Source organism: Siphateles boraxobius, unplaced genomic scaffold (assembly GCF_051911475.1).
Source record: "Siphateles boraxobius isolate OS27281-9 unplaced genomic scaffold, OSU_SipBor_1 5, whole genome shotgun sequence".
Classification (NCBI taxonomy): domain Eukaryota; kingdom Metazoa; phylum Chordata; class Actinopteri; order Cypriniformes; family Leuciscidae; genus Siphateles; species Siphateles boraxobius.
In genome coordinates this window covers 31610132-31629836 of record NW_027509141.1, presented here as the reverse complement: position 1 = coordinate 31629836, position 19705 = coordinate 31610132, and the positions used below count along the sequence as shown (strand labels likewise).

Below are 19705 nucleotides of genomic sequence, written 5' to 3'. Positions count from 1 at the left end.
GCACTTGTTCTGTGAAATGTAGAATTTTCTTTCATCTAGTTTTTATTAATTTTCTTTACATTATTGCTTGTTTTATTGTTGTTTTTACGTATTTTCGCTATTTCTACTGTACGAAGATTCAAACCCATTTGACATTAAACTGAATAGAAATATTTCACTCTTAATAGATATTTTTTAAGTGTCGTTATGATTAACCACTTGCAAAACAAAAATAAATCTGAATGGTTCTAAAATAAGAGAAATATCTGTCTCGATTTTTTCATTTACTTAATCGTTGGTATTCTGGTTAGAAAGCATGGAGAACATCAGCAATGCACACGTTTATCATTCACGTGTGTTGTGATTTTGCCTATTTTTTATTATCTTCACCCCCCCCCCCCCCCCCCCCCCTCTTGAGTTTATGAGTGTGATTTAGTTTGATTACTTTATTGCGTTTACAACACTACCACCTAGTGGTTATGTAGTAAACAGCAGCCTTTTGGAAATAAAACACGAACCAATATTTACAGCTCTCCTCTTTTAATACTAACGAAAATCAGCCTTCGTGGAGATTTTCCTTCTGAACTTAGCATAGAGATACAAAAACACAACAACACAAATGTAGGCCTATATTTTTCCAAAATACACAACCAAAATTGAGGATTGATTCAGGACAAAAATAAGACAGTATGTGACATGAGGAAATTCTTTTGAGATTTTTAGATGGCACTTTGAACTTTTTCCCTTTAATCACAACTATAGTCATTTATATTAATAATTTAATGTTTAAGTCTACTTTTTTAGCTATGTTGACATACCAGGTAATTTGATTAAATACTTTAGATGTGCCAGTGAATATTAATTTGAAAGTTAATCTTATGATTAAAAACAACTACTTAAGAATATAATAAAAAAATCACCAATTTAAAATTAAACAAATACCAATCAATTTTCAACAGAACATAAGCTGCACACAGACAAATCACAGCTATTGAACAATGACTCTATATTTCAGGATTAAACTGAATGCAATCCCCATAAATGTATTTTTCTGTAAAAAAAATAAAAATAAAAATAAGATGGTATAACATGCCACAGATGCACAAGTTTAAATGTTCTTTCTGCAAATAAAAACATCAACCCACGTGATACAAACGCATCATTTACAGTGTCAAGTCAAACAGCCAAATACAAATAATGACAACATGACTACTCTGAACAGTAGAAAAACAATTAAACAAGTGTTTTCTTCTGTTGAACATATTTTTCCTGATAGCAAATGAAATATGGCCTTTGGCGTAGAAATTATTATTACCAAATACCACTTCAAAATGAGTCAACTCAGAAAATTCACACAAGGATGTAAAATAAAGGTTATAGACTAAATATCAGAGGCTTTATGGCTAAAGCCAAGATGAATTTTTTCTTTCTCAGTTTGTCCTTTTCTGACAAAAGTAAGGTGACTTAGTTGTCAAAGGTGTTTTGGGTGTGCAAAAACATCCTATCGTGACCGTAAATGAAAAGGCACTTAAACCAATAAATAGTTTTTAAAAACTACAGGGGAAAAAAAAGTCAAGCTTTAAATGTCTAGAGCAAGATATTAGAGTGCTAGTGTTTTAAGTGCTCACATGAGAGCTCTCAAATGCAATGTCTGTTGATTGTAGTGGATATTTAGAGTTATTGAGATGCAGGTCATCTTCATACCAAATTAGACAAATTAATAATAAAAAGAAAAACATCAATAACCTAGAACACAAGTTAGCTTGTAAGTTGTAATAGAAATGCTACTGATCTAATAAATTTTGGTTTATTTGTTTGCTTTGCTTCAGACGACCTGCTTGACAGAGTTATCATCTGACAGTGCCATCAAACAGACACTAAAATAAAAATAAAATTCAAAGAAATTATGAATTCAGCTTATAGCATTTATAATGTAGTGAAACAACGCTTTTGCATGAACAAACGATGATGTGGTCAGCTTGATGAACGGATGGACAGGAGAGGAAGGAGGCCGTCTTGTCTTATTAGGAGGTGGAAGCTCCTTCCTCAGCGTTGGGTGGCGGATTGGCAGGCTTATGAAACGGAGTCTCCTTGTAGATGAACCAGCAGTTCCCTGCCCACAATATCAGGTTTAGGAATCCAAAAAGCTAGAAGATACAGAAAAGAGAAAGATACATTTAGTGCTTCAACTCCTCATTTCTGCTTACAAATAAATTACTAGAAGGACAATGTCATCATCACAATGACCCACACTTTTCTCCTACAGGTCTTTGAGGTTATTTCTAAATCGTGGTGCAAGTAACTTTAACCAAACAACCAGGGCTATACCATGAAGCCGGTTTAGGCGGCTAGCCTGGTATGTTTCAGTTTAGTTTGCGCCAACCTTGCATTTTAGGCACAATCAAAGAGGTTCGTCTATTAACAACTTACGCTGCATGTCTGATGCAATAAAGTCACTTCCCCTGTTTCTACTTCAAATTAAAAGTAACTACATAGCAGATGATTTTTTAAGACATTTTCAAAAGTGAATCGCATGTTTCATTGTTCCACAGCATGTGATTGGCTGTTCAGTACTGATGTCACACCTAAACTACTAAACTAAGGATCAAAGCCTGAGTTGACAGAGAAAGTTGATGATCAGCGTCATGGTACCAACAAAGCCTGACTGGATTGGTTTGGTTTCATCAACTCGAAACTCAAACCCTGTGTTTACTCAACTACCATCATGGTACGGGCTTTTCATATTGCAATAGTGAAATGAAATTATATAAACACTGGTAAATATGATCAAAAATACCTGTAAAAATAAATCTGCATTGTTTATCTTTTTTGCTCTTTCATTAAAAAAAATCTGGCCTTTTTATTGAAGTAAAATAATTGAAAGTGAGGGGGATATCACATTATGAAATTAATGTTTATTACAAAACACGTTGGCCAAAATGATTGGCACCCCTAGAATTTTTTACGAATAACATATCTCTGAAGTATATTTCCATTAATATTTACTTTTTTTTGCACACCAGTGTGACTACGAACATGAAATTATCTAGCCATGACTTCTTGTTTCACAGACGTTTAAATATGAGGAAACACAAAGGCCAAATTCCCTTAATCATCCATCACAGTGAATAAAACCAAAGAATATAGTTCTGATGTGCATCAAAAGATTGTTGTTCCATCACAAAATAGAAAGTGGCTGTTTGAAAATAGCTAAAGAATCAAAAATCCCCATTTTGACCATCAGGGCAATAATTAAGAAGTTCCAATCAACTAAAGATGTTACAAATAAGCCAGGAAGAGGACGTGTTTCTAAATGTCTTAATGTACGGTGAGGAGGAAAGTTTGAGTGGCCAAAGACTCCTCAACGATCACAGATGGAGAATTAAAAGCCAGAAAGTCTGGGAGTCAGAAGGCCTAAAAAAACATCAAACAACCTAAACCTAAGTTGCTTCAACTTATTCCTTCAAGTTATTCTTTGTAAGTTTCATTTATTAAAAATCTTAAATATTTCATAGAAAAAATAGGATGCATTTAGAATTATACTAAAAGGCATTTTACTTCCTAAAAAGTATCAACTATCAACCAGGCAATAGAAGGCATGTAGTAGATAGGCAATAGAAGGCATGTAGTAGATAGGCAATAGAAGGCATGTAGTAGATTGTGTACAACAGGTTTTTCAGCAAAGTTTTGATCATGTTCATAATATGGAGGCCTGAGTATCAAATGTGATACAGTAAGCTTTACAGGGTTAAACATTTATCCCTAATTTATCAAAAATACTGTCATATCACATTGATTAAAACGGTCTGTCATGGTCAGTTTGAAGGTGTGTGCAAAACCTAAAAGTACTAAAAATAGATCTGCCTAATATAAGAGCAATGTTAGGACATGTGAGGCACATGTTGGGCCAGGTTTAGATCAACTCTAATACAATTTTGCCCAAAGAAATGCTCAAGGTATTAACTAGGCTTAATTTGAAGAAAGAAAAAAAATGCGATCAGAACTAACAGGTAGTAATCGTCCTTACCACAGAGGCATTGAGACGGCCCATAGAAGGGTGGCTCTTCATTGTGCAAGTATCAGGCAGACAATTTTTGATGAGCCTTTCAGGATCTGTAGCATACTTGACATCTGTTAAGCCTTTTCCCCAGGCTGAGGAGCACACCAGCCACAAGAACGCAAAGATCCCAGTCACAATCAGATCCTGGGGAGGAAACAGATTCAAGTTTGGGATAGCAATCCTTGTTCATGGAAATTGTAGGAGAAAATTATATAAGTTGCTGTCAAAACACACAAAAGTCCAACAGTTAAATGAAAACCGCATGAGAAGATGTGTATAACAGAAACAAATATTTGGACAGATAACAGAAGTGTCGGTGTCAGTTCCAAAAAGCACAGGCTTTACAATGAATACTTGTTTTCTATTCAAATTGTGTGTAAATACTGTATAATCAATGTACACAAAATTCCTAAAAAGTGCCCCTATTATGTTTTTCATGCCGTGTGTAATATAGCTGTTTGTGAATGTAAAAGGTCTGCAAAGTTTTAAAGAGGAAAGTGCATGATAAATGGAGTTATTGCCTCCCAAAAGAAAGAATGATTCTGCCTAAAACGAAACGCCGTAATTCCAGTCTTACTTCCTGCATGAACATATGTAGGTTTGTACCAATTTGCATAATGGTTTTCATTGTAGGATTTGTAGCGATACTGTAAAATGAAATTCCAGGACTTTTAAGGACTTTTCAAGCACTACTTTTTAGTTTTTTTAAGGACTACAATCAGATATCGCACTTATCAAACAATATTTTTTAGTATTTAAGAACTCAAATTACAGAAATAAGGTATCAAAATACAACGTAAAACGTTTTTAATAAAACATATTAAATACAAAGTTTATAATGGCTATTATTGTTCAATAAATAATACTTTATATTATATTGTTGGCGTACTTCGTACCGAGAAAGGTCTGATGGGGGATTAACAGACGGACTGCACTGTTAATTTAGCATGAAAAGATTTTGGTTTTTCTTCAACAAAAATAAAAAATTACATTTCATATATATTCTATTTAAATATAAATAAAAAATTTCAAAAAGTCAAATTCAAGTACTTTAAGCACCTTGTGCTAACCCTGCCCACCCTCAAACACTGTAATTGTAGCCGAGACTGGAAGAGTTTGGTTTGTGTTGTCTCCATGTCGAGAAGACGCTGTTTCTGAGCTGCAAAAGCAAAACCACTTTGCTGCCCTTCCAAAGGATGAGGACTCAAATTGATATTGTAAAACCAACGTCATTGTTACTGTTGGTATCACTGTGTATCAAGCACTGAGGAAGATCCAGAGCAGAAAGTCAGATATGGTAATGAGGCGTTTGGTTTCCGACACGTCCTGTAAGCGGTAGACCAATCACAACAGACTGGGCCATCTGACCAATCAGAGCAGATAAGGTTCACGGAAAGGAGGGGTTTAGGGGCCATTTACACGACACCGTTATCAACTTTTGGTTGTTCATTTACACTACAATAGCGTTTTGGGGGCCTGAAAACGCAAACTTTTGAAACCAGTTTTCAAAGTGCACGGTTATTTTCTCTGTGTAAACTACAAAAATGCGATGTATTTTACGTGTTCAGTCTATAGTTGCGTAGTGTTTCTTTACAAAGTGACATCGCCAACTACTGGCCTGGCATGCAAAACACAGCGTTTTTAGTCGTTTTTAATCCGGGTGTGAATGGGGATTGTTTCGACTGTTGTCTATATGCGAAAAACACAAAGGAATTTTTTTTTCTGTTTTTAGTACATGGTTGACATGTAAATGTACCCTTAATCACACTGTTTAAAAGTGAAACAGATTAAAGTGTTTTTGACATTGGATCTATGTAAAACTATTGTAGAAGTCCTCAAACAAAATTTTGAACCTTTAGCTTAATAGGGGCACTTTAAATAAAATAAACATCACATTTGCAACCATTAAAGTGTATCATACAGGAATTATATTGGGTGCCCTACCATAAGACGTCTACTGAAAAATGTATATTGGTCGGCCATAAACTGAGGAATTTACTCTGACTGTAGAAAACTTTGATTTACTTTCATACAAATGACAATTGCGCAAACAGAATGATTTGTTCACTCACATTGACTCATAATGTTTTTAAAAAAATGAATTGACTGATGACTCACAATGGTGGGGCCACGGTTAGACTCCCTGTAAACATGCTGGTAGCCCAAGTACAGGATGATGGTGAAAGTACAATATAGGAAGCCCAAAACTCCCACAGCGACGAAGAATTCAGCCGAGGAGGAGAAATCTCCCTGCAGGTAGGTCACGTTCTTGGTCCCATTGCAATGAACAATGTCATATGACTGACTTGGGAGCCTGATAAGTAGGAGTCACATGTTTAACAAGTTTTGTATGTCAAGCAAAATACTAGAGATGCACTGATGTATCTGCCAGTAACATAATAAAACACTAGAGAGGAGCTGAATTACTGTTAATTATGCTTGAATAAATTCGCATTACAAGTGTTTATGAAAACTACCTTTATGTGCAACTGAGTTGCATAGAAACATTTCAGTTTTTATTTGAGTGTAATTATTATATCTGAAAATAAATACCAGTTGAATATAATAGCTCTGTTGTTAATTTTAACCTCTAATATTGTAGCAATGTACCAAATGAGAGCATTCCCTGTATAGTTTACAGCATTATTTGGAGAGATTTTTTTCCTTGAGAAATCAAACTATGGTATTGGCAGATATCATTCTAAATCATATGCTATTGGTATCAGCAGAGAAATTTAGTATCGCTGCTTCTCTACAAATAGCAAATGGCTTAACTCATTGCATGACTTACAGCATTTTAATAATGAAAAAAATATATCTTTATTCTGAAATAATTTACAAAAGAAATGTGGTAGTTTTACCTAAAAGGATATCCAAAATGAGCAGTGATATCGTCTTTACCACAGATAGTTAGCACAGTGGATCCGACATAACCACCAGTGGTGGCAAAGGCACAAATGGTGAAAATCTGAAAACACAATAATCATGATAAGAAGACATCTGTGTAGCATTTTTCATGAAATCATTACAGAGCAGTTGTCATATATTGGTTCTGAAAGCAACACTGACTTTAACTATGCACACTTGGTCAGTTTACAGAGTCGAAAATGTGAAAATGCTCGGTAATGAGTTAACTAAACATTTATTTTCAGCAATTTCATGTAAGCATTTCATGTTTGATCATTATAAATATTTAGTTGAATTCTATTTTGAACACTAGAATAGGATCTGGATTTAAAAATGTGTTGCACCTGAATTTTATTAGTGACGGTTTAACAGCTTTAGCATACAAAAAATAAGACTTCAAAAACATGAATTTTAACCAGCTGTCAGTGAAGTGAAATGATAAATGAGAGTGAAATGGATTGAGTGTTTGATCTGTCAATGCTTTTTCCCTTGCTGACTCAGATATATCCTGGCGAGTGGTTCCCTGCTTTCCTTTTACAAACGCCCCACTTCCACACAGGAAGTGGCTTTTGCAGAGATTTGTGAGAATAACTACAGTAGCACAGCTCTGATTTATAGATTCTGCAGGCTTTTTAAGTCCTCTATGAGCCAGTCTTTCCTCCTATTTCTAAGGTGACTTGCTTTAAAAAAAAAAAGAAGTGACAGGATTCATAGCAATCATTACAAAAGATAAACTTTTAAGAGCCATGCTGTAAAACAGAAGAACACTGTGGATCTCGGATTAAGCATATTGTGAAGAAGAACTAATGGGAAAATGCTTAAAGCGATAGTTTACTCACCCTCATATTGTCCAACCATATGACTCTTTTGGGTAAAATGACAGACTTTAATTTCAGGTGAACTATCCCTTTAAGACAGCTATGCTCACAGATTGAGAGTCAGGAAACGGAACACAAATATTCAAACCAAGTTAAAGTTTTACATTTTAGCTATATATAAAAGCATTCCAAGGATTGTTTGATCACTGAAGTGTCTCTGTGGAACCCCCTGTTTAAGAAATATTCAAGGATCTTCTAAGAAACAGCTGCTATTATACAGGAAAAACAATAGTGGGATGCAGAATTTCTGTCCCAGAAGTCCTTTGTGAGAAATTTTGTATAAGGGAATGGGGATCAACTTTTCTAATTTAAGGTTAAAATTTTTTTAGTAAATTTGAGGTGCTAAAATTACTTAAACTGAAATATAATAAAGCTAAAGAGATTTAAAAAAAAAACACAAACTAATAAATATGACAAAATTACTAACAGAAATTAAAATTAAAACTGAACATCTAAATAAAAGCACATTAAATGCCACTGTATTATTTATGTAAAAAATATATAAAAAATAATGTTGGGATCTGCAAAAATGAATTGGTCACAGTGCAAAATATTACAATGGTCCTAAAAATAGGGCTAATTGTCTTTAAGAAAAATATATTTTATGTGAATTAGTATATATTTTATAATTTCTTAAAATTAAAAATATTTTCTATAGGCTGAAAAATATAAATAGACTTCCATTTTACAGTGATATTTTTGAAATATGACATTTCTTGACAGCTTTTATATAATTCACAGAAAATAGTATTCTGTATATATATATATATATATACAGAAAATAGTATTCTGTATATATATATATATATATATATATATATATATATATATATTCTCTCTCTCTCTAATATGTTTGAAGTGATAAATGAATCAAGATAAACTTGGACAGACTTAACAGTCTATTTTCCAGCAGAGTCTAGATTGTTTTCTTCTTTCACTAAACCAGATATCTGATATTTGAGACACGCTGGTCTGGATTGCACCCCAAAATGATTCTAAAAATAGCATGATTTTTGCTGCCATGAAAATCACTCTGCATTCTGAAGAGTGGGTGTGTGTGATCTTCACCCCGCCAAGACTCCGGCTTAATTCCTGGTCAGCGTGTGGTGCAGGTGCTTGGCACAGAGAAGCACAGCGAGCCAACTAAGGGTGCCTGGCACCAAACAGAACCACATGGTGGGCCGATGCCACGTTCAAGCTGGAATGCACACCTACACACAGCAAGTGACCATTAAAGAGCGTCTTTGTGTAAATGAACCGTCCCTGCCAGTGCCAGCACGGTCAACCTGATCAGAGGTCGATTTACCTGTTAGCCACCAATACTTCCTCTCCATTGTTGTATTGCCTCTGGAAGACTGGGTTGTGGTTGTTAAAAGCAGCGGACATCACTGCGGACACATGCTGATTTTGTAGGGAGTGGCTGACATTCTTGCTTTACGTAAATAATGTGTCAAACCGCCTGTTTCCTTATGCATTTTTTCGTGAGAATGTCCTGAATTGCAAAAAGTCTATTAACCATATCCTCCTCCACATCCAAGCACTTTTACGCAGCTAACGCCAGACCTGTTACACCTTAAAGAACCACCAATTTATTTCCGAATTCCAGTTCAGCTTGTCTAGATCTCCAAATGTAATCTCTAACTTAATGAGATAACAGCTTCATTTACACCTTATGCAAGTCAAATTATATTGCTCTGTGGGTTTTCTGGGATTACTTCAAATGAGCTTGTGATGAAATGTGTCCCCCCTGTAAACAGCGCCTGGATTAAGTTGCTGAAATTCCATTACCTCCATACAAAGGATCCAAAACAACACACTATAGTGTTAAATTGCACCTTTTCTTTTCTTTACCACCTTGTACGTTCGGAATTATAATGATTTGCAAAGGCAAAGCAAAACTAAGTGCAAATGTTTACAAAGGGTCTGGCAAAATCTAAAGAGATGTAAAACCTGCCAGGTGAGAGAAGAAAAAAGATGTCGCCAAGAGGCAAAGGCCTAGACGACATTTAAAGTCACCAAGAAATCAAAATGGACAATTCTTTTTTTTATTCATGGAATATTGCTGTCGTGGCCTAATGGTTGGAGAGTCAGACTGGTAAGCCGAAGGTTACTGAGGTGCCCTTGAGCAAGGCATCTAACTGGGCGCTACAGCAAAAATGTTTTATATTTGAGTCTCATACCGTTTTGCTACTCCTGTTTTAAGGCTGCTCTTAGCTTTGCTGCGCTTATTTGTGTTATGTTGTTATGCAGGTATTTCTTTTTTAATTCTGCTTTTCTATAAAGCACTTTGGTCAGTCGGTGGCTGTTGTAAAATGTGCTATATAAATAAAATGAACTTGAACTACCGCAAAGATGGCTGCCCACTGCTCTGGGTTTGTGTGTCTATGGTTTGCAGTGCGTGTGTGTGTGTGTGTGTGTGTGTGTGTGTGTGTGTGTGTGTGTGTGTGTGTGTGTGTGTGTTCACTACTCACTGCTCCACTGACATGGATGGGTTAAATGCAGAGGACAAATTCCGAGTATGGGTTACTACTATACCTTGCCTTCACGTCACTTCACATCACTATTATAAATGATTTATCCGTGCACATTACTATTTTTTAAATGCATGTGCCCGTCTCAAAACGTTCACGACTCAAGTCAGCACAGATTTACAAGTTACTCAATCAAAACTCACTTTCGGGCGTGCCTGACACTCACACAGTCTCGAAATAAGCCAATATCCAGGAGTATATGATCCTATGACCTATAATGCCGGTTTTTGCCAACTCCAGCGTTCCATTAAGTACAACAGTAAACTGAACTGAGAAGAGTACGGATACGTCACACATGCTGGGAACTGTCTGCCGAAGGTTTCATTAAGGGGGCAAAATGTATGTTTCTGATGTCAAGTGTAACAAATAGAACGGATTGAGTCAACAGCACTATACTGATAACAGTTCAAGAGTCAGTTAATGGTTACAACAGTTCACGAGTCATCAGCACGCTGAACCGAGGAGACAGTTCGGACAAAGAACCGATGAGCTGCTGATGCAAGCAAGCGTAAACTGAGCAGTTGACTTGAGGCAGGAGCCGAAATTAAAGAGTATTTTAATGGTTTTTGCATGGTTTATGTAAAAAGGTAAGTTGATTAAGACTAATTAATTCACTATAGATGTAAAGCATCTGTGTTTAACATCATTATCGGGTGCTTTATAATAATAGCATTGCGTATATGTTACATAATTGCGTGATTATGTAACTGGTGAATAGTTTTTTGAACCGGTTCATTGAAACGAACTTTGCGGAAAAGAATCGGACTTCCCATCACAATTCTCTTCTCTGGTGACGCGTTTACTGGCGCGAGGGCGGGGCAACCTGTCACTCACATGAGATGGACCAATAGCAAACCACAACCATCCAACCATTCCCAATGGACAAATCATGGACAAAATTGTTCGAGAAGCCGTTTAACTCTGATATAGATATATAAATAGGGAAGGAAAGACTATTGTAACTTCCGTTTCATGCCAACTTTACAGGAGATGCTTTTCTGAACATACAACATCACTTCTAAAAATGATCTTGGCTGGTATCAGTGCTGTCAGATATTTACGTCTGTGTTTACGCATAGTGTATAATATCAACACTGAATTTTGTGGCAGTTAGCTTCTACTTCCTGAATTCTAAACTATATCAGACCAACTGGATTGAATTTAAGTCGAGCCTACAACTAAACTGAGGACAAACAAAAATATATTTAGCTCGCAAGCCATGCAAAAGTAGCCGAGATGCCATTCTGAGGAAAGCTTCTACATTCTAGAATCTATTAAACTTTTATCTAAACTTAAACTTAATTGTATAGCACGTAAATCAGATCAGACTGAATCAAAAATTTAATTTCATATTCAGCCTGATTTCTTAGTAGGTTAATGACCTCCAGAGAGTGAGTCGAGGCCTAGTTACCCACATCAGCCGGAGAACCCTGCAGGTAGGTGCGTTTTATAGCCTTTATAGCCTAGATTTTCCATTGTTTGAAGTGGTATATGTAGTATTAGTCTAAAGTCCACCATAGGAGCCTCTTATGCACATGTGGCAAACATGCCTATCTTGGTTGCTCCTACAGTTGGCAATGTAAACACCATTTAATTCTCAAGAGACAGTGTGCAAGGCAGGACTTGTATAAATTTGCATGCATTTGTATGCTTGAGAAGATTTCTACAGCACAATCCCTATCTGATGACACATGTAAAGATGTGTATATGTATAGAGATGACCTTAATAATGTAAAATATACCAGTTTTGATCCAGTTGTCATTAAATTGACATGGGTGTTGCCCCTTATTGACAAAACAACAGCACCATATGTGACTGAAACGAACTTATATCATCGTTTAAACTAAAGGTGCGTGGATATGATCGCATAATACAGTGTTTAAAGACATCTGCAAGGGTGTATCAATTGTCATACTGAACGTCCCATCAAAATATACATTGTGACATTTGGATCTGTTGAATGATCGCAACAACTCACCCATTCCAGGATTCGGATAAATCCCAGTGGCTCTTTCACAGGTCCCAAATCCAGACTAAAACCCGACATGACTTTCTGTAAGTGGAGAAAATAAAGACGAAATCCTTCAATCGATTTCCTGAGCGGAAAAGATCACCAAACGGCTGTTAGTTTATTACCTGTAAGATTTCCATGTTTTGGGCGTGTTTTTATATTGTAGCTAATAGAAAAGACTTCGATTCCAGGATAGTTTCTGATTTCGTTATTAACAGAAAAAGAGGACACACGACAGTGACGTTAAAGGTTTTCGCTAGCGGGAAAAATAGAAGACTTGTGTCGACCAACTTGTCAAACTTTCTACAGTGAAACACGTGATTTCAACTTTCTCTTAAAGTGACATACACGCGTAAATGCACTGCAGTGTTGCCAGATCCATCCAGAAACAGAGAAACATGTAGGCTAAAAAATAGGCCTAAATCAGCAAAAGATTGAGCTTTTATTGGTGGTTATGAATAAACTGCTTTTGTAAAATAGCACAAGTTAATAAATAAAAATATTAAGAACACACATCTTTATTCAAAGATAATTTCAGCGTAACCTTTGTTATGTGTATTTACAATAAACATTGTTTAATTTGATGTTCTCTAAATAAATGCCTAAAAAACCCAGAAATATTATCATCTAAAATGTTGACCTCTTAAATATCTTAAATGATGGATATTATGATGGACGAATATAATGTTATAATTATGGGGAAAATTACCCATTTTATCCTAAGAAATCACAAATATTTTCCATTTAATAGGTACCAGCATTAGTAACAATATTGTATTTAGTATTGGACTGAAAAAAAATAGAGGTAGGCTACATGAGAAAAAAGCAGCAGAATCCCTAAAGTTTAATAAAGCTCAAATACACTTTGCAATAAAAGCTTATGTTATTTTTCAAATATAAGTATAAATATTTATATACATTTAAAATGCAGAAGAAAATATATCTGATGCACATCCATGCACACACAAAAGGCCGAATTTTTATTATAGGTACGTTTTATTTACAGTTTCATGTACAATTTTGTGGCATTTAAAAATTATTGGAAAATTGTATTTCATCCCTTAAATGACTTGCAATAGACATTATTAACCCCCTTAAGTTTAATTTCACTTATGTTATAATTTGATTTTAAACATTTTGGTGTCTTTTATTTGTAAATAATTATTTTTTTTACGACATATATAGGCCATATTCATATCGTCGTGATATATGGCACAATAAAGTATTACGACCACTCATAGCCAGTGTGCTAAAGGGTAGGAACCTAAGTTGCCTTGAACGTTTTTGTCGGGCGATTATGTATAAACACTTCCTGCACTGTTGAAACTAGCAAACTCACCCTCCACTGCAGAAGGTAAGAAATTCATTTATTGTTGTGCTCTACTGCAGCAAGTCTCAATTCTACATACAAAAGCATTTGAAACAACAAAGCATATTATATAAAGTTGTTTTAACGGCCTGTGTGTTGTTTATTTAGTAGTAAATCGGTTAGCTATCGGGCAGATGCTCATGTGTATGGATTCTCTCATGTTTTAATCAAAATAAAGAACGAAATGTATACAAATCTAATGGGAAAACTGCTCAATGTGCTCAATTAGGGTTTTTAAAAGTGCATAGATGAAAATAAATGCGCTGGGAGTATTTTTAAAGCGCTCATCTATGAATGACTAGGTTAAAATGAAACATGCCTTGTCATTGAGTGAATGGTGGTTCGACCAATCAAATAGATAGTTGACTCTTAGTCCCGCCTTTCATCTCAAAATCATCCAATCAGTGGAAGGGTTGCCGGTCTCTGATTGGTTATTTATGCACTCCAATGCCAACTTCGCGCTGCTTACATAGCAAGCTGTTGTTTTGTGCTACTTAATTTAAAGTTTGATTATCCAGGTCTGTTTTAACAATCTCGTATTCATTTTTATAGATTTGCATTTCAAAATGTTCCTAACAAGATCAGAATATGACAGGTAAGATAAAGAATGACCTTTATTTATACTTTATGCTTTCACTGCTATTGACGTCTTTTCGTGCTTGCGGTGTGTGTGTGTGTGTGTGTATATATATATATATATATATATATATATATTACACGCATCTCTTCAAAGCATGTAAGTTAATGTCACCATCTTGTCTTGAAACTTTCACTTTCAGTTTTGTTTTGCCTATAATAAATGCCTCAACTCTACGGTTTATTACAGTGTATAAAAGCTATTATAAATACAGATTTTAAAAAAGCTTACTGTATCTTATTGACTTTTTTCCCCCATCCTCAGAGGAGTTAACACTTTCTCACCAGAGGGAAGGCTTTTTCAAGTAGAATATGCCATTGAAGCCATCAAGGTAAATATTTTCTGTATATTCAATAATATATTGAGTTTTACTAACACTGTCTACTAGAATAATAAGATTATATAATATGTGATACTTGTAATATGATACGTAGCACTTCTTATTACCAGAATATTGTGTTTTTCTCAGCTTTCTCATGTTGTAAGAAGTGAATGTCGTTACTGATTTGCTTTGCTCGTCTTTCCAGTTGGGGTCCACAGCCATTGGCATTCAGACATCAGAGGGAGTGTGTCTCGCTGTGGAGAAGAGAATAACCTCTCCTCTGATGGAGCCCAGCAGCATTGAAAAGATTGTAGAGATCGACACTCATATTGGTTCGACAAACTTTTATTATATTACATATTCTCTGTGAGGATAAGGGTAATAAAGCTAGCTGTGAATGATCATGTTCATTTCTTCATACAGGCTGTGCCATGAGTGGCTTAATAGCTGATGCTAAAACGCTAATTGACAAAGCAAGAGTGGAAACGCAGGTCAGTGAAGTTTCTTCATAATCCGTATTGTCACCAAAGCCAAAGCGTCTCATTCAGTAATAATTGTGTACAGGTGGCAGAAAAAGTTTTCACTCCAAATGCAAAAGATTATATTGTAAGCATTCTAGTGTTTCTGCAGAACCATTGGTTTACCTACAATGAGACGATGACGGTGGAGAGCGTAACGCAGGCCGTGTCTAACCTCGCTCTGCAGTTTGGAGAGGAAGACGCTGACCCTGGCGCTATGGTAAGAGCCATTGGGCTTCACTTTTATTGCACTTGTTTTTAGTTCACTGAGGACGGTAGTCTCTAGTTTTGGTTTGAATACAAATGTTCCTCTTTTTTTAACTTTAGAGCCGTCCTTTTGGTGTCGCTCTGCTTTTTGGTGGCGTTGATGAGAAAGGACCTCAGCTGTAAGTATACTTCTTTTGTTTTTAGTATTTAGCTAGGAAAATGTGCAGGATTTAGTTGCAGTCGATATTTAAAACAATTATGAATTTTGCTGGTTTGTTTTATTTTTAAAGTTTTACCCTGCTTGATGTACGGGTAAGATGAAGAATGACCTTTATCTAGATATTAGAATCTATACATATCTATACATTAGGGGTGGAACGGTTCATGAAAAAAATGTGAAACGTTCAATTCACTTGTCACGGTTCGAGACACGTGTGTATTGTTCGGGTCCGTCCACGCGCAGCGTAATTCGTTTTTTATCATTTGGCATGAAGGCGGATGTTAGGAGTGTCGGGTGCAGCAGGTCAACTGCAGAAATGGCAAGCCGCTCAGAGTTTTTAGAGGAGGCACCGACAGTATCGTTTCAGTCTACTGTGTGGGATCATTTTGGATTTAGTAAGAAAGTGGTGAATAAAGCCGCCACAGTTTGCAAGCAAGTTGCAAGTTGTGTTGCTTATACTAATGGTACACTTCTAATATGTTAGCTCATCTGTGGAGACATCACCCCAAGGTGTCAACTGACAGCGAAAGAAAGAGAAAGCCGGGGTAGGAAAGAACAACTACTACCCGAAGCATTTGAATGTCACCATAAAAATCTACAGCTTGACGTTATTTTTCGTCATTTAAAGATTCATTTTTTAAAGCCACCACAAACTTACTGTAACAACACTGTTATAAATGTAGGCACTGACAGTTCCATGAAAGCCTATTCTTTAAATTTGACAATAAGTGTTTTTGTTCACAATTTTGCCAACAATTGTAAAAAAAAAAATTACAAATAAATGAAAAGCCTGTTAATTAACAACATCTCCCCTCTTGCTGTATCTCATAGCTGATTTAATTTATGATTGTCAGTGTCACAATAATGTGTCTGTTCCTAAGATCAAGCTGCCTCTTTCTTTGTTCTTTCATTACATGACCTTGAGAATAACTTATTTTTTAAATACTGTAAATGGTTGATTATAAGGCTATATATTTTATGGCAGTGGTTCTCAGCTCCAGTCCTCGGGACCCACTGCTCTGCACATTTTGTATGTCTCTCTTATCTGACAGACTCAGTACAGTTAATGGAGTCTATCGTAACGAGCTGATGATCTGAATCAGGTGTGTTAAATAAGGGAGACATACACAATATGCAGAGCAGTGGGTCCTGAGGACTGGAGTTGAGAACCACTGTTTTATGCTGATGTATGGTATTGCTAAAGTGTTAAAAAGAAACAAAACATTAACAATGTATACCGAATCTAACCAAAAACCGTGACCACCGAGGCGTGATACAAACCGAACCGAGGGTTTTGTGAACCGTTCCACCCCTACTATGCATAGAAAATGGGGATACATGATTAATTAGAATAAACAGAAATTGCAGTAGGGCTTAGTGCGGTTATCAAATCGCCAAGGCTTTGATTTAAGTAAATGTGCTGCATATTTCAGATTGAATCCTGGCAGTGTTCTTTGTTCTGAATTTTTTTATTTTCGCCAAATTGTGCAGTTCAACTAAGCACCGCAAACCTTGAGTTTTTAATTTATTTTATTTTATGTTAAACAAACATAAATAAACAAAATTTCAATATTTTTTCTTGCATCATGCACTTCTACAAGAAATCAGTATAAAAATATTATAATTACATATATAATTACATTATAATTATTAAAATTTTAAGGATGCATGATTAATCAGAATAACACTGAAATTGCTATATCGCTTAGTGCGATTATCAATTGTTATTGTCAAGGCTGTGATTCAATTAAATTAATATATGCGCTGCATGTTTCAGAGTGAATTGCAGCACATTCTTCTTTTATAATAATAAAGAACATTTTAATTTGCAATCACAAAAACGGAATTAGAATTGTGTAGTTCTAGAAGAAATCCTTATCAAAAACATTATAATTATTATTCAATTATTCCATAAAAAGTTCAGAGGAGTTCTGAATACCTGGGTTTTTCTTTCTTTGGCACTTGTACAGACTTGTTTGGTTTGTATAGTATGTAAATCACACTAATCTTTTTTCTTTTCTTTTTTTTTTCTTCAGATACCACATGGATCCTTCTGGCACTTTTGTCCAGTGTGATGCCAGGGCTATTGGCTCAGCATCTGAAGGTGCTCAGAGCTCTCTGCAGGAGGTTTACCACAAGGTTTGTTTACCCACTCTCTCCTCTTTATCTCCATTTACCTTTTAAGGTTTTATGGTGAAATTAATAATGAAATGGTAATCTGATGGCTCAGTTTTGATGCTCAAGTTGAATGCACATCCCTTGAGCCTGCACAAACTTTCAAAAGTAGCATTATTTTTGTATCTGAAACATCTTAGGGATTTGTCTTTAAATCTGATTTGATATTGAGTAAATATTGAATAAAAAAAAAAAAAAATCGCGCTAGCCCAGCAACCATTTTTGCATCATAACTTGTATAATTTAATTCTAAAGGCAAATATAGGCAATTTGGGGTCAACTAACTTGTAAAATATATTATATTATATAGTTATGTACTTTTATATAATGGAAAATTATCTCCATGTTTATATAAGAACATTCTAAGCTCTAACTTAGCCATCTGATCCATAATGCCACAGCCAGGTTATATCAAGATGATATTCTCACAGAGAAAAGTGTTCCTACAGCAGCAAATTGAGCCACGTGCTCAGGAAATCGGAGTCCCTTTTTAAATCCACCCCACCCATCTTTCCATTCCAGCATGTCATGCCTCTACTAGTGTAACTTTAGTCACAAGACTCAGCCATGTGACCCTGCAATCTAATAAGCAGCGGCCAGTGTCCAAAAGACTTCTTCATAAATCGAACTGCTTTGAAAAAAAAAAAATCACACTACACTTGTCGCTTCTGTTTCCCAGTAAACATTCATAAAATATCTCTTTATTTTTTTCAGTCCATGACGTTAAAGGATGCCATCAAGTCTTCTCTCACTATTCTGAAACAAGTGATGGAGGAGAAACTCAATGCCACTAACATTGAGGTAATGCACAAACACTTCACCTCACATGGTGTCGGTCATGTGAAATATAATTTAATTCAAAAGTATTTAAAGGTCTGACAATTTCCTTTTTTCTGCCTGCAGCTTGCCACAGTAGAACCCGGCAAGACCTTTCACATGTACACAAAAGAAGAGCTTGAGGATGTCATCAAGGATATCTAGAGCTGTGCTAAGCCTGACTGATGTTCATTACAAAAAATTCTGTGTAATCTTGTGTGAATCAACACACAGCAATTGCATTCGTAATACTCTGGCTGCATCCTACGGTTTGCCTGTTCAGACAGGAATTGAGTATTTTTACTTTTTTTCTTCTTCTTCTGTCAATCCCAACATTTCTATAGTTCTGTACAAGCACAGGACAGCAGATCTTGTAGTTGAATTAAATGGGGGGTTCTTTTTGTTACCAATCACTGCGATAATAAACTGTTGTTAAAAAAACTGATGAGTTTGGTTTCTTCTTTTATGAGTCATTTATAGGCTAATAAAGAAAAAAAAAGGAAATATCATGTGGTGTAAATCTTTATTATAAGTACTGCAGTTTAATTGCATGCAAAAGTCTAAAGAAGGATAATATTTTTTTTATAATACATTTTTTATTATTAAATACTTTTATACTCCGTGTGTGTTAATATAATGCTCTTTTTTTATTTTCAATTTATATAATACCATGCATTTGAAGTGCTATATACAATTGTTTTTGTGAAACTCAATTGTTATTGTTAAATGTATTTCTATAAAATAAATCTATATATAAAAAATGTATTTATATTATATATAATAGCTTTTTGTACAGTTAACATGGTTAATGTCACAAATTTGTTCATTTTATTAGTGGCCTAATACAATAATTTGTTTATTTGTTAATATAGTACAGAAACATTTTATAAATTACATTTATTCTATACAAGTTACAATAATATATTACTATATAGTTATGTTAGTCAGTTTCTGTAATACCAAATGTTTTTAGTAGGCTTACCATACTATCAATGCAATGAAAATGTAATGATGACATTCAAATAAAACTTTTCACAGCACATCTAGACAGGCAAATAAGTCAAACGCATGGTA

The 19705-nt window shown here is 35.2% G+C and overlaps 2 protein-coding genes across 3 annotated transcripts; one reads left to right on the top strand and one right to left on the bottom strand.

Moving 5' to 3' along the window:
* Positions 1-502: 502 nt before the first annotated feature.
* On the bottom strand, positions 503-12711 carry sypl2a (synaptophysin-like 2a). The gene is made up of 6 exons (XM_077203879.1): positions 12493-12711; positions 12335-12409; positions 6901-7007; positions 6158-6353; positions 4007-4183; positions 503-2126 (listed from the first exon to the last, which is right to left on the bottom strand). Exons 1-6 carry the CDS (start codon positions 12505-12507, stop codon positions 2004-2006), a joined length of 693 nt encoding a protein of 230 aa, XP_077059994.1. The 5' UTR covers positions 12508-12711; the 3' UTR covers positions 503-2003.
* Positions 11732-19135, top strand: psma5 (proteasome 20S subunit alpha 5). Of its 2 annotated transcripts, none has more exons than XM_077203877.1 (10): positions 11732-11791; positions 14289-14331; positions 14638-14704; positions 14901-15027; positions 15119-15186; positions 15326-15433; positions 15541-15599; positions 17677-17779; positions 18530-18616; positions 18719-19135. In XM_077203877.1, the coding sequence occupies exons 2-10, from the start codon at positions 14303-14305 to the stop codon at positions 18794-18796; spliced, it is 726 nt and encodes a 241-aa protein (XP_077059992.1). In that variant the 5' UTR covers positions 11732-11791; positions 14289-14302; the 3' UTR covers positions 18797-19135. The 2 variants fall into 2 exon arrangements, with proteins under 2 accessions (XP_077059992.1, XP_077059991.1); XM_077203876.1 differs by lacking the exon at positions 11732-11791 and adding an exon at positions 12631-13721.
* The last annotated feature ends 570 nt before the right edge of the window (positions 19136-19705 follow it).

What these genes read in the sequence shown, in the direction of transcription:
- sypl2a (XM_077203879.1), bottom strand. An exon ending in TTATCCGAATCCTGGAATGG is followed by an intron (nt 7,008 to 12,334) that starts GTGAGTTGTTGC and finishes TTGTGTTTTCAG; the next exon opens with ATTTTCACCATTTGTGCCTT. An exon ending in CATTTTGGATATCCTTTTAG is followed by an intron (nt 6,354 to 6,900) that starts GTAAAACTACCA and finishes CCTACTTATCAG; the next exon opens with GCTCCCAAGTCAGTCATATG.
- psma5 (XM_077203877.1), top strand. Translation starts at nt 14,303, where the DNA reads ATGTTCCTAACAAGATCAGAATATGACAG. An exon ending in ACAAGATCAGAATATGACAG is followed by an intron (nt 14,332 to 14,637) that starts GTAAGATAAAGA and finishes CCCCATCCTCAG; the next exon opens with AGGAGTTAACACTTTCTCAC. An exon ending in AAGCAAGAGTGGAAACGCAG is followed by an intron (nt 15,187 to 15,325) that starts GTCAGTGAAGTT and finishes GTGTTTCTGCAG; the next exon opens with AACCATTGGTTTACCTACAA.